The following is a 21685-nucleotide window of genomic DNA, read 5'->3' on the forward strand; positions in this document are numbered from 1 at the left end:
AACCAAAAATTAAGCATCTCACCTTTCTTGACTACTTTTACCACAGATGTAGAAGGCTTTTCATGACTTTTGGTGCACTCAGGACTCTCTTGTGATCCCACTTCATTGTCTTTACCATCAACCTCTGCAGAACTGCTGTAAAGGTTATGGTGTTCCTCAGTTTTGAAAGTCTTCTGATCTGTTCCTGCCAGGCCATCTGCCTTTGTCGAGGTGCAATCTTCTTCCTTTCTCAAGAAACTGTCAATCACTGGCACCTCTTCTTTTACAACTGGCCAAGAAACAGGAGTCCTAATGTGGCTTTTGCCAGCTGAACGCCTGCTACAGGCCAATGGAGATGAAATCAGTGGAGTATCAAAGACCAGCTGGAACAGCTGTTTTCTAGAAGCATCCAGAAGACAACATGCAGTTAGCTACATTGGACAGTGTTAGCTTTTTCTTTGAGAAGAAACCAGAACGAAAACAGATGGAGCTCTTCCTCCATTCCTTCCTCCCTCTTGGCCTTGCTCCCACGCAGCACTTGGCAATTAGCTAGCCCACATAAACCAGGAGCAGAAACACATCAGCTGAGCCTCACCACACTCTACAAAATCTAAGAGATATCTTCCTGACTTTCAAATAAAATAAATTACATTTTGCAAATGTAATAAAATGCCTCTCAAAACATCACACAGAACACAGTAAAGAACAAAAAGTTTTCCCCCTTACTTGAAGATGGTAGATGACCATTTTCAAGTCAGGGTACTTCAAGCACTGTGTCACATAGCTTGTGACAGAGGCTCCTGAAACCAAAGAGCTTAGCAGAAAGCATTGCCATATTCCTTCTGTCCCTCCTTACTGTGGGTCTCCTTAGCACAGCTGCTCACTGCCCACCCAGCTGACCACAACCCCTGCATGCTTGCCAGGTCTTGAGATTTAGCATCTGGTAACCCAAACTATTTCGGACACGTTTCATCGATGATCAGCCAAAGAGCGCAAACCCTCCATTCTTCTCTCATATAAAATAAGGGGAAAACATAACCACCCTCAAGAACAGCCCACTCAGCCCACCAGAACGCTTACCACAGATCTACACATGCTTTACCCCCAACTTGTACTCCCTACCCTCCTCAGGGCTAGCAAATGTCAAGACATGAGTTAAACAGAAGTCTCTTTTCAAAGAAATTACTTGTATTTTATTGGCAGGAACACAGTAGCAGCAGAAGGCTCATTCTCCTGTCTGTCTCATTAGTACTTTTAGCTTCAAGGTAATACAAAGTCACAGTTGTCCTACTCAGGCAATTGCACAAGACCTTAAAGACATGGGGGTTTTTTCCTACCCCTGCCCCAGGGCTTTTTGCAGAATCCTGTTTATTTTACTGTGTATTTTACACAGCTCAATCTAAGACAAATTAAACCAGAGACTGCATTCTTGGCAGGGAGATGGCATAGAAATGCAGCTGTCTAGCCTGTCCACATACTTTGTGGTTCACTTTCACTCCTGTATCATCACAGGTAGAGTGAAGGCTTTCCCAGCTAACATCAATAATGGACAAACCACACATCCCACTCTTACCCACTACTACTTTGATAAGAGTCCTCCACATCCTGAGGGTCACAATGAAGCTTGTATCATCCAGCCAAAAACAGCCAGCAGAAGTACACATGCAGTCATTAACCTCTTCGCCTTTAATTCACTGCTCCATCATCCCTTGGCAACCTGTACACCATTCACTTGCTGAGCTCTCCAAGAGTGCAAAGCCTGCACAGCTGCCCAGGTGCTCATCAGCTTTCTCCCTGACCTGCTGCCATTCTCACAACCACCACCTGCCAAGCCCCAGCCTGCTGCATTGCCAGAAGTCCTACCCAAAAAAAAGGCAATTGCAAAAAAAATGTTACCATCTACAGGCTCTGACAAACTGGGACAGCTTACAAAAAATGGAAAATCTTAAAGGAAAGGCAGCATTTCTCTAACAATGAATAGAGGAGATGGGTTCACCTCTATGAGATACTCTGTCCCCACTTCCTAAGTGGGGTAGGGAATACCTTCCCTTCACTTCTCTTTGTAGCAGGATAACACAAGAGGGAGGTACAGGAATAAGAAAAGCTTTTGAGGATCCTGAGGAGTCTAAGAGACTCTACACAGAAGGGCACTAGGATTTTTACTACTGCCATTGCTCAGCAAGTGCATGCTCTTTATTTAAATGTCACAGCTCTACAGATTTGATTGTGACACAATTCACTGCACCTGAGGTGACAAAGACTGTGAAAGTTGAACAGCTGTGGTTCCTCAACTTGCAAAGTTTTTAACTCAGGAAGAACAAATAACAGTTGAAATAATTTGGATTGCTATTCCTTTTCTGTAAAGAAAAAAAAATTAAAAAAAGAAAAGAAAAAAAAAAGAGGGGACTGTGGGTGATGTACCTACAGAATGTGCACTGCCATAAAACTATTTCTTACAGCACTTTCATGAAGACACAAGGCCCATAAGAAGTCTGAAATGCACCTATGCTCTCAGATTTTACAGCTGAAGACGTTTCAGTATTGGGTAACTACTTAGAAAACTTTTCAGTCTTTTAAGGTAAAGATTTTTCATGTCTAAGAAGAACAACAGGTTAAGAACTGTCTGTACATACATCTTTTAAAAACAAGTTCATATAAGTCACAAGGTAACCCCACAATTATACTAGTTTAAGATAAGTTCAGCACCCCAAACACTCTGCAGTGGTTATGTTCAAATCAGATTCAGAAGCTGGATCTGGAGTTTAAATTTCCTGGATTACTGGATGTAATGACCACATCTGTCAGTGGGAATTCACATCTGTCCCAAGACTCTGACTTTCTGCAGTGCAAACAAGCGCAATTAAGTGTGGCAGCAAAACTATGCTTTTCTGTCTGCTCATGCCTAGATATGGACTGGAAGTTTTTAAGAAGGTTAATTCCCCGGCTGACACAGACACAGAGTGGTCTAGCTACTGTTGGCGTAGGATCAGCTTCATGGGGAACTCAGGAGCAAGTTAATGGGAACATAAACAGAGTGCCCTCACACAGCTCTGTCCCACTCCTGCTTCACATTTGCTGTTCACAAGGGGTATATTTCCATACAGAAGTATCAGAAAGGTCTGACAGCATATCACTGCTCACCACAGCCATTAGCAGCAATAATTGGTAGACAAAGTATCTCATTTTACTGCAGATAAATGCACAGTATTCTTCAACTTAAAGGTAACAAATTACAGCCTCAGAAGACTTGTCACATCACAGATGGTTACATTCTATAATCAGGTTCAAAAGCAAACAAATTAGTTGCCTTTTATTCCTAATACACTTAGGCAAAGCTTAATCCTCAAAAGGATGCAGCTGGGTGTTCTACCAAAGATGTGCTCTTTTTTTTTTTTGACATTTTTTCCCCTTTTTGAACAAGGAATTTATCTTTTGGCTATGAAAAAAATGTCTATTTCTTCAGACTGCCCCAGGTTTTCATACAGGCAGCCTACCATTAAAGTAGCTAATCGAAGTCAACACATAGTCTTATCATATTGTTCTTTTGGCTGTTAAGCAACTATTTTTACACAAAAGCCCAGCATCCTATGCTACAGCAAGCTAAATTCTGCATGGCTCAGATAACATAAAACAGATCCATAAATACAATCATTTAGCATCATATCAGTTTAGTTTTCCCATAAAATAAAGAACGATACAGCCCCAAAAGGCAAAAATATCTGAACAATTAGCCAGTTGCCTATATTCATTGTCTTCATCTAGAGAACACAACTGATCTCCCTCATCTTTTCAGTGTATTTTCTATTGCTTTTGAGAGCTCTTCCTCTCGTCAAAGTAACACATTCTACTATTTGTAACCACCAATTACATCTGTTTATTTTTCCACAACATGCATTCACTAGCTAAAACATGCTTCCCAGTGTGTTCACACTAGCTGACAACACTCCTAAAATTCAAACTTCATATCAGTTTATCTTTTCAGCAGACTCAAGACTGATTCATGTATCTTTTTCTTAACATTTCTTTCTCAGGAATTATCACAACAGTACAGTTTATAGTACCCCAAATTCTCTGAAGCAGACTTTAGTAGTCTCATCTGTCCCTCAGGAAGGCTACCAGGCCAAAACACATGTTTGGAGGTGGGCCTGGACCCGAACAGACTGCAAACCCAAGCAAGGGGCAGTTGACCAATTCCGATAAAAGCTGGAGGGAGGAAAGCAGCTCTGTGGCCAGCAGAAGCAGGCAGCAGACACAGAGCAAAAGGCTCAGAGTGCAAAGCTCGGCATTTTTGCAATGTGTCCTGTACATAAGGATAGACTTCTGAACTCAGGAGAGTTGCTCCAGAGCTGACGGGACAGATTACCCAGATAGAAGACCATCTCACTTCAAATGCAAGTTGTTAATATTTGCATGAAGGCAGCCAGAATAGAGAAATCTTCTGAACAGAAATTTCAGGTTCTGTAATAACAGGTGTCTCAATAAAATACGATCTGGTATAAAAAAAAGAGAGAAAATGAAAAAACAATACAAAAACCAAAATCTATCCTAACAATAATTTGATAATAAAGGTTGCTTTAATTACACCACTGGTCTACAAATAATCATACAGAGTTTTTCCTCATGTTGAAGGATAAAGACTTACAAATAGACTTTCCGAAGGGATCTGATCTTGGCACAGAATCAATGGAAAGAACACTAGGACAAGAATATGAAAACTTGTTTGCCAAAACACACATGAAATCTCTGTATGCCTTTTTTTTTTTTGGTGGGAAAATACAGAAAATGCTAGTACTAAATTCAAAAGAGAATAGAAAAGTCCCAGACTGGCTTTTCCCAGAATGTGGTATTTTGGGCCTGCTGAGCAGCTCCACTGGCTGTGTGATGACATCTAGTGGTCCCGCCAGACGGGCACCCCAAACCCGGGCACCCCAAACCCGGGCACCCCAAACCCGGGCACCCCAGGGATGGAAGAGCCAGAGCACTGCAGGCACTCCTCGCACAGCCATGGGCTCTCTGACAGTACCTTTATCAACTGCCACTCTCCTCCCTCAATGCCAGAGCGAATTACTCAATTTCTCCTTATTCACAGAAATTCTGATAGTTGTTATAGGAGTGAGTCGGACAAGCATGACTAGACTGGAAGATTTATCCATCATTCAGACACAGACAGCAGTCGAGAGAAAGCATGCAGTTGATGGAGAAGTCCACATCCTTCCCATCACCAGACTGTCCGGCTCACCTAGAAACTGATTCTACTGGTAAAGCTCAGGACAACACAATTTTCAAAAACCTCTGCATTTTGTATGCAGTTTTCAACATTATCTATTATACCATTAAGAATTTAACACAGACTACTATCAGTTCTGAAAGGTTTTAGCAGATACAATTTTACCTTCCTGGCACAAAAAGAGTAAATGCATTACAGCTGACAAACCTCAGTTTAAGAGCACAAGCAGCACCCTTTGAAGGCTGAAAAGTGAATCAACAAGATGTTAGGGAGTCCTAACATGCACTGTTATAACCACTACCCAAATCCCTCTCTGAGACCCATCCTCTTTAATCGCTGCCTTGGGTTAGGACAGAGAGTTACACTTCTTTTAGTTGAACTAAAAATGGATGGTCATCTTAATACGCTGTATACAGCATGCTCTCTCTGCCAGGCATGCTTTAATAACAGTACAAACACCTTGTGAAATTTTTTTTCTTCAGATCTGCAAGACCCACAAAAAAAATTTCATTGTCCTCCTCCATCGAGATCCTGGTTCCCATTTTATGGTCCGTTTACTTCTCCCTTGCTGAAGCAGCTATGAAGTAGAGAAAGTAGGTGGGAATGTAGTGCTTCCACCTAAATAAATTCTGGGGAAGAGACGGAGTTGTGAATCTTCTAGGAACAACTCACATAGGACAGTCCTAACTGTACTAAAGGACAATTTCTCTCCTTGAAATTCCTTCTCCAGTCTTCCTGGAAGTTCAATCAGCATACTAGAAACGACAGTACCTGCTCTCTTGAGCACCCAGAGTAGATGTGTTTATTCCTCTGACTCACTAGCTGTCAAGTAACCCTGATTAGGAAACTAAGATATAAACTTGAAAGTAAAAACGTATGCATGAAAACACAGATAGTTTTCAGCAAGGAATAATTTTGTACTTATGCAAGTATAACTAATTTCTGTTGCTAAATTTTCTAACTAGGTGATGCAGAAACTGACAATTTTTAATCAAAATAATCTCTTTATGAGAGGACAATGAAATTAATTCCAAAACAATCCCAAAACTTTACACTTATTATTTTTGAAGACACTGGCCTCATTGCAACTGATAAAAAATGTGTTCATAAAGGAAAGATGGCACAAATAGTACTCCCCGTCTTGCCCTCCCGACCTGGTCAGAGTGATGAATTCTGCCTGCAAAGCACAGCACAGGCAGCAGAGAAAAAGCTGAGCAAAGGTTGCTCTCACCCTAGCAGTAGCCTATGGGCGTAATTGATCAGAGCAATGCACTCCCTTAACTCCCTCACTGCTGAGGATCTTCATGTGCACTTGAACACGAGGGCAGGCCAATGTGAATTCAGACCTGTCAAAGCCTATTCAAAACTGCTCCTCTACCCTTTCACACAGAATATAACATTAATGGGCCATAATGAACGACACAACATCTTCACTTTTGCTGGGAAACATCAGAGTCCACCACTTTACAGGGAGGAAGCAGGACTCCCAAGACAATGCTCACTGAGCAGAAATGATCACGAAGGCTCTAATTCTGCAAACACGTGTGCACAGGCTAAATGTTGAGCAAAAGTATAAATGGGATCAGCACTCAGGTTTATTTAGAATGATTTCCATTCCATGCACACACTGACCTTGGAGCACAGCTTTTACTTTGCTAAGTACTACCAACATTAACATTTTCTTTCCCTACAGGCCTGACTTCAGAAGTGTGTTTGCATTTTGTGAAATACTGAAAAGATTTAGGGCCTAATTTTCATAAATGCTAAACTACCTGAGGCTCAAAGTCAAGTCAGGATGGACTTGAAGAGCTTAGCACGTTTCAAAAATCAACCCCTAGACTGGATTTGTTTTGGGGAGGGCCAAAAGGAAACTTGGGGAAGGAGCAGGGGAGGACAGACAGAAGATTTGTCCTGTACCAATATCACCAGGGCAGAAACCAACAATGCTCTTATGATTTAGTGATACTCGTATCACATAACACTCTCCAGGCAAGTAGCACTCCCCTCAAACTCAGGACCATCTTCAAAGTAAATGCAATCCCAGGCTGAAAGAGGCACAAACACAGGGTGCCCAGCATCTGAAGTGACACAAGATTTACTCGCTATCTATATTCCTCTTATTACTCTGCCTTATTAAAGCAGTTATCTTAGTAAGCCACTTGTTGTTGGGCCTTTCTTACCAAGATCCAGCAAGAAGCCTGCACTGGCTCTCTCCCACCTCACCCCCCACCTGGTGCAGAACAGGACACTACAGCTTTTGTCTTATTGATTTAACTTTATGTTGTGAAATTGATTGAACTCCAAGTCACAAAAGGAAAGATTATTAAACTACTGTGACTGGTAAGATTTATACTGATCCATTAAAGCAGTCAAAAAAAATTAACTTTTAAGATTCAATATCATAATGGATCCAAGTCAGCACTACTTGTTCCCTACAAAATTAGACATTACAAAAAGAAAAAAAAAAAAATAGTAATCCATTTATCACTAGGAAACACCAAAGACAGAGTTCAAGCTAAAATAATGGAACTGTAGAATTTCAATTCTTCAAATAAAATCAATTCAATCTAATAGTGGTCATACAGAAGACTAGAACTTCATCACAGAGAAAGTCTGTCAAAAAAGCAAGCCATAAACCGAACTATGCTCCCTATCACTTACAAAGCCAAGAATCTCATTGACTTCAAGCTCCAAGTTCATTTCAGAGAAAAAGATGATAGTGTATTTGTCTCCCATAGACATAGGAATACCTGCAAAATACCTAGCAAATCATTGAGCTGCTTCTAATCAAAACAAAACAGAGAGGTAATATAGGAAATCTCATATATCTAGTGGTAAGCATTTACCAAGTCATGCTTATTCTGTTGTTCCTGTTTCTCAAAGGGATGAGGAGATAAAAAATGAATTAAAAACAGAAAAGAAGATAAGAAATCCAGGTGAAAACACAATACTCCACTACTTCTCTCATCCAGGAACACTCACATTTGGGGTCCCTTAATACCTACATTTTTCCCACCCAATGACTTCACCAAGAGAATTTGCTTGCAAGTTGACCATTACCACCAGACAAAATACTTCTGTTCAGAATTTCCCATGCACACACAGGAAGGATCTTAGAAGAAAAGCTTTATTACCATTATTTTCCCCGTAGAATCCTGGCACATCTGCTTGACTTCCTACATGTTGGAAGAGACTGTAACTTAAACAGCAGCTAACCAGAAGCAAAACCAAAATAAGCTTACACAACCCCATCACACCACCTGAGTGGACAGTAGTAACATTCAGGCAGAAAACAGTAGGATTTTTCCAAAAGCTGTTCATGTCTGACAACGTTTCGGTGACACCACAATTTTTTCACTCAGTCCTCACACTTCTCCTTGCTCTGCTCCTCTACAAGGACTCAAAGCCAGGTCACGCAAAGTAAGTCACACCTGCCTTTCCAGCTGCCAATCCAGAGAGAGTATTCATAAAATTAGAGTATACCTTGCAGAATTAAAGCTCTTTACTAGTTCATCTAATGTCCGGTTATTTTTCAGGTCAGATTCCGAGACTGCCTATTAAAAAAAGAAAGAAAGAGAAGGGAAAAAAAAAAACAAACACAAACATTCAAATGCAGTGAAAACAACAAGTACCCAGAAAATGTTCAAGTGATCAATAATTTGTTTCTTGGATCAATGCCTCAACTACCCCCCAATAAAATTGCTATGTGAATGAAGATGCAAACTAAAATAACTGCCTTAGATTTGTAAGTGTGGGAAATAATAGGTAATAGATAGAACTGAAGCATAAAGCTAAAGCAGAAAAACCCAGTGTACCCAGTCTCCAACAATGCTTTATTGTAGCCCGGTTCTAATTATTTTGAAAACCAAACCAAGGACCCCAAGAATGCAATAAGAACCTTAAGCAACAAGGCATGAAAACTGATGAAGGGAAATGTTAATCTTCTGATTATGGAATGAAAATATGAATTACGAGATGGCTTTGTGCATTCAACTCATACTTTTCAAACAATTTCTCATTTTCATCTCTCTGGCTGCCTCTCTCTGCTCTTCTTTTTTACAAAGCTTTTATTAGTCTTGCTCATATCAATACCTGTGATTTTTAAGAAGGCAGTAGTAAAATGTACTCCCTCAAGTAGTCTGCACTTGTTTGAATGTTTAAAAACTGGCAAAGCTACAAATAGATCTGTTTTCCAGTCTTGAAAAGTCTAGTCTGGTTCATGCTTTAGAAACATAGAAGAAAATTACTTCTATTTTGCCAATATTCCTGAAGTGCCATTCATTGTTTTTAGGCAGCCTACCATTTTTAGGAGTTCAATAAAGCCCAACTGGCTTAAAATAAAAAGTTAGATGAAGGCCTAGAATAAATTGCATTCTGTGTTCTTTAATCAAAAAAGGCCTTCAAGTCAGATCTTAATAATCACCCACCTGCAGAGCAGGCCTAACCTGCCTGTAGTGCTTTTCACATTTAACCTAATTCTCATGGCAAACGGCTCCTCTCCCTGGCACATAACATAGTCCTCTCATCCCCAAAAAGGCTACATGGTGCAGTCAGTGAGTTCTAGGACTAGGTGGTCTGTGGACACTTCTAAAGGCTCCTTGAAAGATGAAGTGATGACACTCAATCACAGAAAATTTAAGTGCTTAAATTTCAGCACTCATATTTTAAATGATGGTGTATTTTAACAAATTAGGAGGCAATCTTAAATGTTTCACAACAGATTGCATACACAGCTCTGAGCCAAAACCCAGGTATGATGCTCCATCTACTTCTGCCTATGCTGACAGAAGAGGAGCTCTGTACCAGGAAAATTCCAGTTTTAAGAGCACCACACTTTGCCCAAAGGGCTGCTCACCAAAAGGAAAGGTGGTAATATATGACCAGAATTAATTATTTAGCATAGTCCAAAGGGAAAAGGTCCTGAGATGCAACAAAAAAATAAAACAAAAAACAAGCTGAGGAAAGAAAAACACTTACCACACAGCATGTTGGACACTGAGTTTTGTAGGACAAAAACTTGCGTATACAAAGGGAACAATCTGGAAAAAAGAAGTACGTCATTTTTAAACAGGCATTCTTCCAAATGCAGTTCAACATCCTTACTAGTAAATTTCCTTTTTGTAAACATATGCAAACTATTCCACAAAACACCAATATTGAAAATACACCATTTTTCCATAGTATTAAGATTATCGTTGTAGCAAAAAAAAAAAAAAAAAAAAAAATCTGTATTTTATGAAAGCATCTTTCAACATTTAATCTCGGTCCCTCTGTCAAAAGCAGATGTTTACTTTTGTTTCTTTAACACAAGACAAGAAAACCTCAGTCTGCTACCACCACTAAAAAGCAGTGTGTTTGCACTGCTCACTCCCCCACCACTGCTTTTGTTTTTTTTTTTTTTCTTTTTGACATGACTAATGTTGGATCACTTTCATATTCCTGAATAGCCCCAGACAAACTCTCTAACCCCTCTTTTTCCCAGGTGTTTCTCCCCCTTTCCAAAACAATACCATCCTGTTGTTGAGGGAAAAGGTTAAACAGGATGGGAAACAGCACTGGAACGCTGAGAGATGGCTTAAATGTTTCCCAGGAAAAGCAAGTCATACCACCATCACAGGATGGTAGTGTCTTTGGTGAAATATGCCATAAGCTTCATTTTGTCGCAGTATATTCCTGAATTTATTCTACTTTCTCTACTTATCTATGAGCTTTCATAACCACTTCAAGATACAAAAAGTTTCATCACTCTCCAGCAAAACAGATGCTCACTTACTAGATCATTATTGGTCAGAGTCTCAGCACTTAACACATTTAGCAACAGCTACCTAAGCAGATACATTTCAAAGACTCTCTGTGAAGGAGTCTGAAAAGCAGCAGGAGCATTAATGCACTAATTCAACACTTAAAACTGCAAATCCATCTAAATACTCAAAAATTACATTATATAGTAAGATGTGATATGGGGGGAAGGAAGACATTAAAAAAAAAAAAAATTAACTGAATGAATATCAATCAACTTACAGATCTAGCCTGCCAACATCCAACACCCAGTCACCTTTAGTAAGCAATGGGACTGACGTATGTTTGCAGCCATCGCTGCTCATAGCCAGGGTAGCTGAAGTATGTTCAAGGACAATTAAGCTCTTAATCTTAACGTTTGTGCCTAGGGCTGTCTCTGGGCCCAGGCAGAGAAGACAACAGGCTCACAATTCTGTTCCCAGCCCCTTCTACCCCACTCGCCTCCTCTTCCTATGGGAGAAATAGCCCTGCCACGGCTCAGGTCTCAGCCTGCCATTCCTGGGGTAACGAAATAGGTCTCTGTCTACTGTAGACAGCACATACACCAAGAATTAAATGGTGCCACAAAGTTCACTTCCATCTGCACTGACAGACCAAACCCACCTGTAAAACTGCATCTACCAAACTAATTATAAGACTCAGCCGCAGCACCGTATTTCAGTATACAGAAGAGAATCCCAAAGTATGAATTTAAGCTGACAACCATCACTGGATGCTTAGTGACCATGACAGAATGAAAGTATGCAAGTCACTGCCAGCAAATAACAATCTCTATTGAGTTTAAACTAGAGCTAGCAACGTTGTGAGAAGAAAGAGGAATAAAACAAGCTTGGCACGAGAAAAGTCAGCAAGGCCACAATTTACATGCTGCACATGGAAGACCATAGGTGTTCTTTTAAGTGAGCAAGCAATTCTGAAATCTGCTTAGCTGGAAGCATAGTAGTAATTTCAATACAGGTTTAAAGAAAGGAAAATCCTGGATGACAAAAAAGAGCTCCCTCCAACGGCTATAGCCACTTCTGTATGAGTAAGTCAAACAGGTCCAGGTTCCCCTGCCCACCTTCCAAGCTACAGTGGCCCCAGGCCAGGGCTGCACAGTTGCACTCGCCCAGAGCTGTGCTTGGGATAAAGGCTCCGACTTTGGCATGCTGCTGATTCACCAGGGCCAGCGGCTGCTCCCAGCACCAGCTCCATCCCTTGCTGGAGGGCAGCACCCTGATGGCAGAGGCAACAGAATGCAGAGCTCAACCACTGCCTGCCACCAGCCCCCGGCTTGTTTCAGCTGTTGGGGTTCCTCAGGAGAGCAGCACATTTTAACACCCCTGTGCCAGCGGTCATACCAACAAGAAGCAGACCTGGCAGTGATAACCTCTTATACCACCTCAGCATAGATGGACAGAGTTTGTATGCTCAGACTGAAAGTGTAAGAAATCTCAGGGCCACAATCCACTCTGCCCCTGGTGAGATGTCCATATTAGAGAAGACATTCATCTTCAGATGCATAATATGTGAAAGAAATACGAATGGTACATCTATTCTGTCACTAAAGATACAATCTGAAGCACTGTGAAAGTTAAACACCTGCTGTCAAGAGAGCTACTGAATGCTACCAGTCACCCAAGAAGGAGCACAGGAGGAATTTTAAGTAGCTATAGGTACAAACAGATTATAGAGATGTCTAGAAGCCTTGCAATAGATCATTAAGAAAAAGAGGAACAGAAAAAAAATTTGCAAGCAAATAATGACTCATTAATGGCAGAGGGCTTTTTGCTGCAATTGTACAATCTCAGTGGACTGAAGAGATTACACAGAGACAACTGAGTAGGAAATACTTCATGAAATCTTGATTTATTATAGAAAACTTAGGCTTTCTGCAATTTGCAGGGGGAAATTAAATGTGTGATCTGTTAAAAAAAGAAGGTAGACAGATTCTTTTCAAAGCTAAGGGCCTCTGGACCCAGCTGTGTCACAGGCAGGCTCTAACACCAGCTACTGTAGAGAACTTCCAATGCTTCCCACCATAAATATGCTGTTTTCAATGGTGATAGTTTAGTCAAGCTAAACTAAATTTCATTGCCAAACTACAATGTCCTCCTTCATGTAAGGAAGAGGAAGTACTATAGTTTCTGAACAAAACAATTATAAGCATTTATTTTAATGTGAGAAAAGGCAATGTACTTCCCACTAATCTCACTCTCAGTAAACTGCTTCACTACCACGTTCCAGCAGATATCAGCCTGAGGCAGACAGAGCAGCATGGAAAATTTTAGTTCATAACACTTAATGCTTTCTGCCATACAGCTTTGCATTTTTTTTTCTGCCCTCAAGATGTTACGAAAGATACTTAAATGAAGAATTGTAGGAGTAGGTGGCATTTAAGTGCATTAATCCAGACGATGTGTTTGTGCTGTCAGAAGGTTGCAGCTGTAACTGCACAAGAAAAGGCTGCTGGCTGCTTCACAGCTTCCATCCAAAAGAGCTCCTCAGAGGCAAACATCCTTGCTGGCTAAGCCACAAGTAGAAGAGCTACATGTTTTATAAAGGACATGAAGGATCGGTAATCTCTGCTCTACATGCCAGTAAATAATAAATGGTCAAATGACGACTTGTCGCTGAAACTCTAAAGGAGAAAACTTTTGGGGGGACATTTTTCAATAGTTTTCTGTCACTCGGCTAAGGTGCAAGAGGATTTTGACAGCCCATAGGGCCCACAAGGTCATTTTCCATTCTTGTGTTTCCTGGGATAAATGTATGAAGACCAAACCATTCACTCAAAATTTCTTTGAGTGCGCCTTCTTCGGCCCTACCTCTCTGCCTTAATCTGTCAACTGAATGACAAGTCAGACTTAAATGGAGTCACAGGGCCAAGACACAATCCCATCACAGCCACCCCTGTACTCCCTGGAATGTATGGCAAGGTGCGTTTACATGACATGTGTTAATTCTAAATTCCACAAAATCACAGGATAGAGGGAAGAATGACCTCCCCGCCCCTCTATTGGCTTGCCACAAGTGCCCCATTTACCTTTGCTCCTACTCGAGCAATTTTTATTAAAACTGACGTTTCTGTGCAATTTTTATTAAAACTTCAGTAAATTTAAACTGCAACCACCCAGTCAACAGTGATGTATTATTGACACTCCATAAAATACCTTAATCGCAGGGTAGGAGGCACAGATTTACAATGAAAAGGAAGTAAAAGTTTTGTGTTGACCTCTATGAATTTAGTCCGTACTCATGAAGTTAGGACAGTCGACAGCAGGATGGGGCGAGTGCCGCAAGAGCAAGGAATTTCCAGACAGCCCTTGCGGCGCGAGAAGGAATCGTGCTCCTACCGCCGTACTTACAGTTATGCGAGCACTGGGGAATCATCATCGCGATGCTGAAGTAATCGAAGCATATCCCACACCGCAACAAGTCATCCACTGCCTGCAACGGAAAGCCGAGGTCACCGAATAGCTCACGGGGGGACATCCTGGGCCAACGGCAGGCTAGCGAGCGCCCGCTTCCAGCCCCGTCGTCCGTGCCTGTACGTTCTCACACCACGCACGTCAAGGCAAATCACCGGCACCAGGCGAGGGGGGAATTCAGCCTCAGGGCCCTTACGGCCGGGAGCCCCGCGGCGGGGCCGGGCCGGGGCCCGCTGACGGCCGGCGCTCAGCCCCGCGCTGGGGCACGACGGGGCCCGGAGGAGCGGGCCGGGCCCTCGTCCCGCCGCCGGGGAGAGCCACGGAGGGCCTCCCCCGGCCGGCCTGCCGGCCTGCCGCCCGCCAGCCGCGCACCTCACCGGGCAGAGGGGGCTGCAGTGCCGGCGCGGCTCCGCCTGAGGCCGGGCCGCTCCCCGGCCGCCCCGCTCACACCCCGCCCGCCATCTCGCTCGCCCTCCCGCCGCGCCTCACGCACCTTCAGCGGGGACAGGCTCGCCGGCCACGGCGGCTCGGGCACCGGCAGCGCCAGGGCCATGGCGGCCCGACCCTCGCCTCACGCCCGGCCCGGCCCGGCCCGGCAGCCAGTCCAAATCCCCCGCGCTGCGCCCTGCGCGCCGCCACTGGGCCGCGCTTCCGGCGGCGCCGCGGCTGCCGGGAGCTGTAGTCCGGGCGGCGGGGCCGGGCCGGGGCCGGGGCCGAGCCAGAGCCAGAGCCGGGCCAGGGCCAGGGCCAGGCCGCCTCGCCGGGTCGCGGCGGAGCCCGCCGGCGCCTCAGCCCCGTCTCCCACCGGTGCCGCTTGCTTTGCAGCGTCCGTTTTGGTTCGTCTCAGTAGCCTCCATCCCCAGTAAGCGGCCTTCCAGGGCCTCTTCCCACACAGGTGTTCCAAGGGAACGGCGGAAAACGAAGGTGTCGACGCAAAACCTGCACCGGGGGCGAGGCCGACGAGGAGCGCGGCCGTCGGCTGGTCAGCGAACCCCGGTGCCCGGCTTCGGAAAGCGGCTCCCGGGGAGACGTGCCCAGCCGCACCCCCGGGCACGGCAGGAACCCGGTACGGAGCCTGGGAGAAGCCTCTCGAAAGCGCAAACTTCTCATCTCATGGCTAGAACGCGTTCCGCTTGCATCTTCTAATGATGTTCAGTTAAACACCCACTTGGGAAATTTTTAAATCCTGTGGAAGAATATTAACTGCAGTAATTTTTCAGCACCAAATGCATCCTCTACCAGGCATTTTCAATACCTTCCTCTCCCCGTTTTAATGCGCCTGTGGAAGTTATAGCACAGACATCCCCAAAGCTGATTGACAGTTGGACTCTGATCTTAAAGTTCGTTTCCAACCTAAATGATTCTATGAAAGCAGCTAAAATAATGGCACTGATTTCTATGCATTTGCTGTGTTCATTGAACTCCCATGGACAGCTTGTGGATGCAATGCAATTCTCAACCACTGTGATAAGTTGTTTACTCAGGTGACAAATGAGGTGTGTCATTGAGTGATCCCATAAGCTAGATGTGAGAGTCTTCACCCGTAACTTCCAGGAGATGTTCATTTAAAAAACATCTAAGACACTATGTCAGTGAGATTTGGAAAAACAGCCCCCCCCCCCCCCCAAATTCCCTTCTGCAGTTAACCCACTCCACCACCTCACAATCAGTCCTGTTTTCTGTTTACATTTCTCCGCACAGGTGTACGTCAGCCCTTTGCTATGGGAACGACCTTCCGCACAGGCATGCACAGGGCTGTGTTGGGTTGCCATGGAAATCATCATCATCATCATCATCATCATCATCATCACCTCCTCCGTCCTGGGCATGGCCAGATTTGACTCTGATTTCTGCAGAGGAGACATCGCAAAACCCAGGCTAAAAATACATGGCCTTGTGGATGAAAACTGAAAAAATGGCAGGTAGCAATGGTCATGGCTGCGTACTGCCAATGTGGCTTCAGAAGGTTTAATAATTGCCTGGGTGTTTGGGGGAACTAAGCACATTGCCAAAGTCACGTAGGATAAAATTGCAAAACAAATTGCACTGTCTTGGTGCAATTCAAATTTCAGAAGCCAGCCACGTACCAAGGCCTGCACCAAGGCCACGCCACCAGTATGCACGTAGTGCCCATCACACAGGGTGCTCACTGAAAGGGAACGGCATCAGTCCTCTTGCAGATGGTCCACTGCAATGCACTGAAACACTTCACTCCACACTGCACACTGTTACGAATATTCCTGTTGATTAAATTCGTTGTAGCAGACATTTTTACACACACACACTGCATATTTAACTATTTTGTATATTAGTCTGCAGAACAATAATGCCTCCCTTTGCTTCCTTCATTTCACAGGTTTGTTTTAAGCACTTCACTTTTGTAGCTGCTGGTGACTCAAATGTGCTGTTATCTGAAACCCATGCGTATGCATGCCTGATCTTTCCTATGAGTTTTTGTAGCAGTGCAATTTCCACGGTCTTACTCCTGATTTGTGCTATTCTGATTTTTGAATCAGATAAAGTCAAGCTCCATGAACTGGCACTCAATAATTCTTATATATATAAAAAAGGTACTCCATGACCCACAGGATGGAGAAGGTCAGAAGAAATGATCATAATGGACTCTCCTGTCCTTACGCGTTATGAATCTCTGAATTTATATATTTGAATGGATCTGATTACTGTCTGACACTTGCGAAAAGTGCTAGAATTCACAGAATAATTTCATTGCCATTTAAGTGCCCATTCTTTTCACCTTAAAGAATCCATTTCTTCTGCTTTCTCTGCGAGCTGTGAAAAATTAATGTATCAGTCTCTTATGGTTCTTCTTCAATTTTCTCTTCTTTCTCTTCCTTTACGCACTCTGCAGATCTTGTTCCAGGTTTGCACACTTTCTGACATGAGCTTATAGGTTGGCAATTAACTCATCCTCCCCAGGAATGGACACAAGCATTTCATTACTACAGCAACATGTTTATTTTTTTATTTTGGTAGACTGGTGAATAGCAAAGGGCAATGAGTTTACAGCTGAGCACCATCCAAACAGGCTGCTACTGAATAAAAAGCAACTTAAACTATTTCCATGGTAAAGGCACCGCATCAAAAAAACTGGAAAACCTGTGCTTTCACCTGAATCGTTCTCCATTATACCAAAAAAAAGTATGACTCAGAAGTTAGAGAGCATCCACCTTCTTAGGCAGTGTGGCCAAATTGTCCCCTCAGCCTGCAGTGAGGGGGTGAGCTCACGGGCAGCGTTTAGCAGAGCCATCCTGCAGTGCCTCTGGTTTGTGGTGGCTCTGTGCCGGGGGATCTGGAGAGACACGACGGGGTGGCAGGGAGGGAGCTGGGGGCCGTCTCAGCTGGGGGTCTCACCCCACAGAGGGGCAGTCGTCATTTAGAAGCAGCAAAGGACATTTCAGTTGGAGCTGTCCGGCAGAGCCATGGATGCCCCCCAGTCTTGGCAGCTAAAAAGAGCGTGGTTCTTTGCGAGCATTTTCCCCGTGGGCCACAGTCCTGTGGGCTGTCCTGCAGCAGCTCTCCCACCGTGGGGAGAGGCACTGGGAAGCCTCTCACCCCCCTCCAGCCGTACTGGACTGCCGGGAGAATTTGGACAGGCAAAATGCTCCTGCCTGCTCAGTTGGAGCCTTCTTGAGCATGGCGGGTCCAAGGGAGCAGACTTAAACCCAAGAACTCCTGCAGAGTGAGGACAGTTATCCTCCTCCATAGCAATGCTTCCTGCTGTTTTATTGGCACTTTGGACTTTGGTGTAGCAGTATTAAACTGGTTTATTTTGCTGAACTACCAAGTTACAACTTGTTATTTTACACAGAACACCAAAACAGAGAACATACACCCTCCTCCCAACCCCCTGAAATACTCATTTAAATTAAAATACCAGTAGGAACCAACCTGCATTTCTGTAAGCTTAATGCCCTGTTCTGTTAGCAGAGAGAAATGTATGGAAAAGCTTAGCAGGAGGTGGAGTAGCCTGACACAAAGCAAATCTCCAAAAGCTACTTATTTTCATATGTACTGTTGAGACAAAGAAAATATTTAAGTGGACTTTTACATAGTCCCCAGCTGGTTGCGCACAACTTAATAATGTAAAAAGTGCTTGTTCCCAAATGGTGCTCCAGCTTCAGCACCGCTTACAGAACTGTTGTTTTTCTCTGACAGACAAATGGCTCATCTTCAGCTGCTCATAGTAGATTGCTCTTGAAATGAAATACTCCATCAAGATCTGCCTCTCATATTTATGTGTCACCGGACATACTTTGTGATAGAAATACAAATGCACCATGGAAACAAGCCTGTGGGACACAAGGATGTAGATTGGATGAAAATCTGCAGAAGAACATATTGTACTTAAAAAAAAATCCCAAACCATAGAACATTTTTAATTGATTGTTTCTAAATATTTTCAGAGATTCCTTAACATTCAAAGCAGTGGAAAGTTTCTCATCATGTCATTCCCAACTAAAAAGAGGAGAAGAGCCTGAATACCATGAATAAGATTGTTCAAAAACATTTAACATTGACCTAACTCTGCCCTTATGTTAAAGTTGGCAGCAATTTACTGTTTTCTACATGACTAAATTTAGCCTGATGTTGAGAATTTTAGAACAAAAAAAATCCCACCATGAAGTACTAACTCTTGAGATGGGACTATACAAAGTGTCTGTCAAAGCAATCCTTTCAATAGCAATCTGAATTAAATATTCACCATGCCAACCAAAATAACAGCATTTCAGATCTAACATCTGCCAGTGCAGACAGCGTGAACAACCCATCAGACCAACACAAGTTAACCAAGACAAGGTTTGGGCCAGCAACACAGCTAAGACCCAGCACTCATCCAAAGAGCTTTACTCGTTCTTTCCTGGACTGAGCCGAACATACAGCATCGGTCAAAAGCCTGCAGCAACGCGGCAAAGACATAGCATGTAACAGCCTTTGGATAAGTCACGGGTGTACAAGAAGGCTTAGCACTGCAGCGTGAGCTTACTATTTAGTATCAAAGGTTACTTACGTGACAGCTAGCACATCAACTGGCATCATCTTTTTGTAATAAATAGTTTTAGCTAAAAACCAATACCACCTGAACGTATCAGTAATTTACATTTTGTCTTGTTTCTACTTTCAAAGTTTTGTAAGCAGTCGAGATTATGAGCTACAAACATATATATGTTAATCAATACATACAACCTTTGTCATTTAGCAAGTTACAAGGGTCCAAACACAGGGGGTTTAAATAGAGTCATTGCTGGAGGCAGAGGGGTGTATTTTCAGTGTCCAGTAAGACGTTTCTACCCTAGTTTCATGCTTCCAAGTAAAACGTAATCTAGCTGTGACATTTATTGCGATAGTAACTGGTAGCACTAATGACTTTTTTTTTCTTCAGGAATCTGTTTGCAGTCTGTTTCCCTCTAAATTCAGGATGACAGAAGCAAAAGAAATCACATCGTTTCCCCCTCCTCCATCAAATGCTCGGTGCAGCCTTTTGAAGCAAGAAGACAAAAGAGCCTGTCCTGGTGGGGTTCAGGTGGGGAGCGGGGTCCCTCACTCTGGGGCAGGCGCAGGCTGAGGAGCCGCAGGAAAGCTCCCAGGGGCATGCTCAGGGTGAACCAAGCACGAGAGGGACTCGCTGCTCCTCTTCTCTTTTTTGACGATATTTGGGGAGAACTTGTCTATTCACACTATGGCATCAGAATCAAAAGGAGTTAGCAGAGTCACTCTGGCTGAGAGCTGCAGTGGTATTTCAGACCCCCCCCTTTCGAAGCACATTACCAGCGCTTCTTAAAAGGTCTGCCATTAGAGTTTTATATGGAAAGAAGTGCGTAAAGCTGGGATCAAAAGTCTCTCCAGAGTGTACTCAATTTGGCTGCTTTAATCTTCTAATAATAGTCACTATTACCAAGATTGTCATTTAAGAACTCCTATTGACTATTAGAAAAAAATGTAGACAGACTTCTCAGGCATGAAGCTGAAGAGAAGAGTTTAAATGAGACATATAAATTACTTTACTGAAAAGTTCACTCTGGAAGTATGGTATTATTTTACAAAGCTAAATCTCTCTCTTCTTGCATATACCACAGTAGGGTACTCAGCATTAGGACTGGCCTGGGGTGGGGCAAGACCAAAACTCCCGCAAGCATGGTGGTGCTTCCTTCACACATCCCCGAGGGGTACAAACACTTTTCTGTGCCCTTCCCAGGATCTGCTGCAGACCATAGCTCGTTAACACCTTGCAAGACCAGGACATAAATATTTGAAGTACTGCGCTAATATCAATGTATTTAGCCTCTTAATATTCCTGCAACAGAGACAGCATTTTCTGTTTTCACAGGCAGGAGAACTGGGACATTCCGATGCTCACTGTCAGCATCTAATTCCTAGCGAATGTCTACTGCTTGTGCCAAAGTTCTCTTTTCTGAGACAGAAAGAGCTATCAGAAGCAGGAAATTTTATCCTTTTTCCCCTTCTTACTTCAAGGCACAATCTGAAATGGTTCATTAAAAATAATAGCATTAGTCTAACAAGATTATGCAGAATTGTTTTCTGTCATATCCTTTTCAGAGACAGGAGGCACTGAAGAAATTTAACATTTCTGCTTCAAGGATTTTTCATGGCAGTGAGATGATGCAGTTTTAGTATTTGGATCAGACGCTGTCAGTCAACCAGCGATGCTAAGCACCGCTCAGCCGTTAGCAGCTCATAGGATCAATGAATAGAACATGCTTGAAATGAGTCAGGTTGGGCAGGTGGTCATTACAGCAGCGCTTGGCTCGCCAGCACCGTAAGAAAAGGACCCTCTGTCCAGTGTGTGCGCCATTTAATCGCTGAGTATTTTAGCTGAGAACAGCATGTAGTGAAGAACAGCATGGAATAAAATGTGCCTACCTTGGTATAAAAGACGCTGCTCAATCTTTTTAAATTTAAAGAAAGCAAAGGCAAAAAAAAAAACAACCCCTAAGAAATACATAAATAGCAAATCTGGAGGTCGATGTACATTACCGTGAATTCGGGGTGCTTTGTCCTTAGCAAACAGAAAATGAGCTCATGTGGCGCTTTTCACCTGGGAAAGAACACTGGTTTGTAGCACGACAGTGGCACAAGCAGCCAAATCAGGGACGGATGGAGCGGCGTGGGGGAGTCAGGCCTGTGGCGGTGGAAGTTCATCCCGGAGGAGTCAGCTGGGCTGGAGAGGAGATGGCTAGGAGCATTAACACATGAACAGCGTTTCTGGCAGCCCAGCAAAGGGCAAGGGAAT

General features: G+C 43.4%; 1 protein-coding gene across 4 annotated transcripts in view; it reads right to left on the minus strand.

Moving 5' to 3' along the window:
• The window catches only part of RAD18 (RAD18 E3 ubiquitin protein ligase), a 66435-nt gene extending 51387 nt beyond the window's left edge, over nt 1-15048 (minus strand). For all 4 annotated transcript variants that reach the window (XM_052777792.1, XM_052777791.1, XM_052777788.1 and 1 more), the window contains exons 1-5: nt 14909-15048; nt 14353-14434; nt 10184-10245; nt 8690-8760; nt 23-378 (exon numbers count right to left, since the gene is read on the minus strand). In XM_052777792.1, coding sequence (XP_052633752.1) covers nt 23-378; nt 8690-8760; nt 10184-10245; nt 14353-14434; nt 14909-14968 — 631 coding nt within the window. In that variant the 5' untranslated portion in view covers nt 14969-15048. The remainder of the gene's footprint in view (nt 1-22; nt 379-8689; nt 8761-10183; nt 10246-14352; nt 14435-14908) is intronic.
• Nucleotides 15049-21685: the final 6637 nt, after the last annotated feature.

Source organism: Harpia harpyja, chromosome Z (assembly GCF_026419915.1).
Source record: "Harpia harpyja isolate bHarHar1 chromosome Z, bHarHar1 primary haplotype, whole genome shotgun sequence".
NCBI lineage: Eukaryota > Metazoa > Chordata > Aves > Accipitriformes > Accipitridae > Harpia > Harpia harpyja.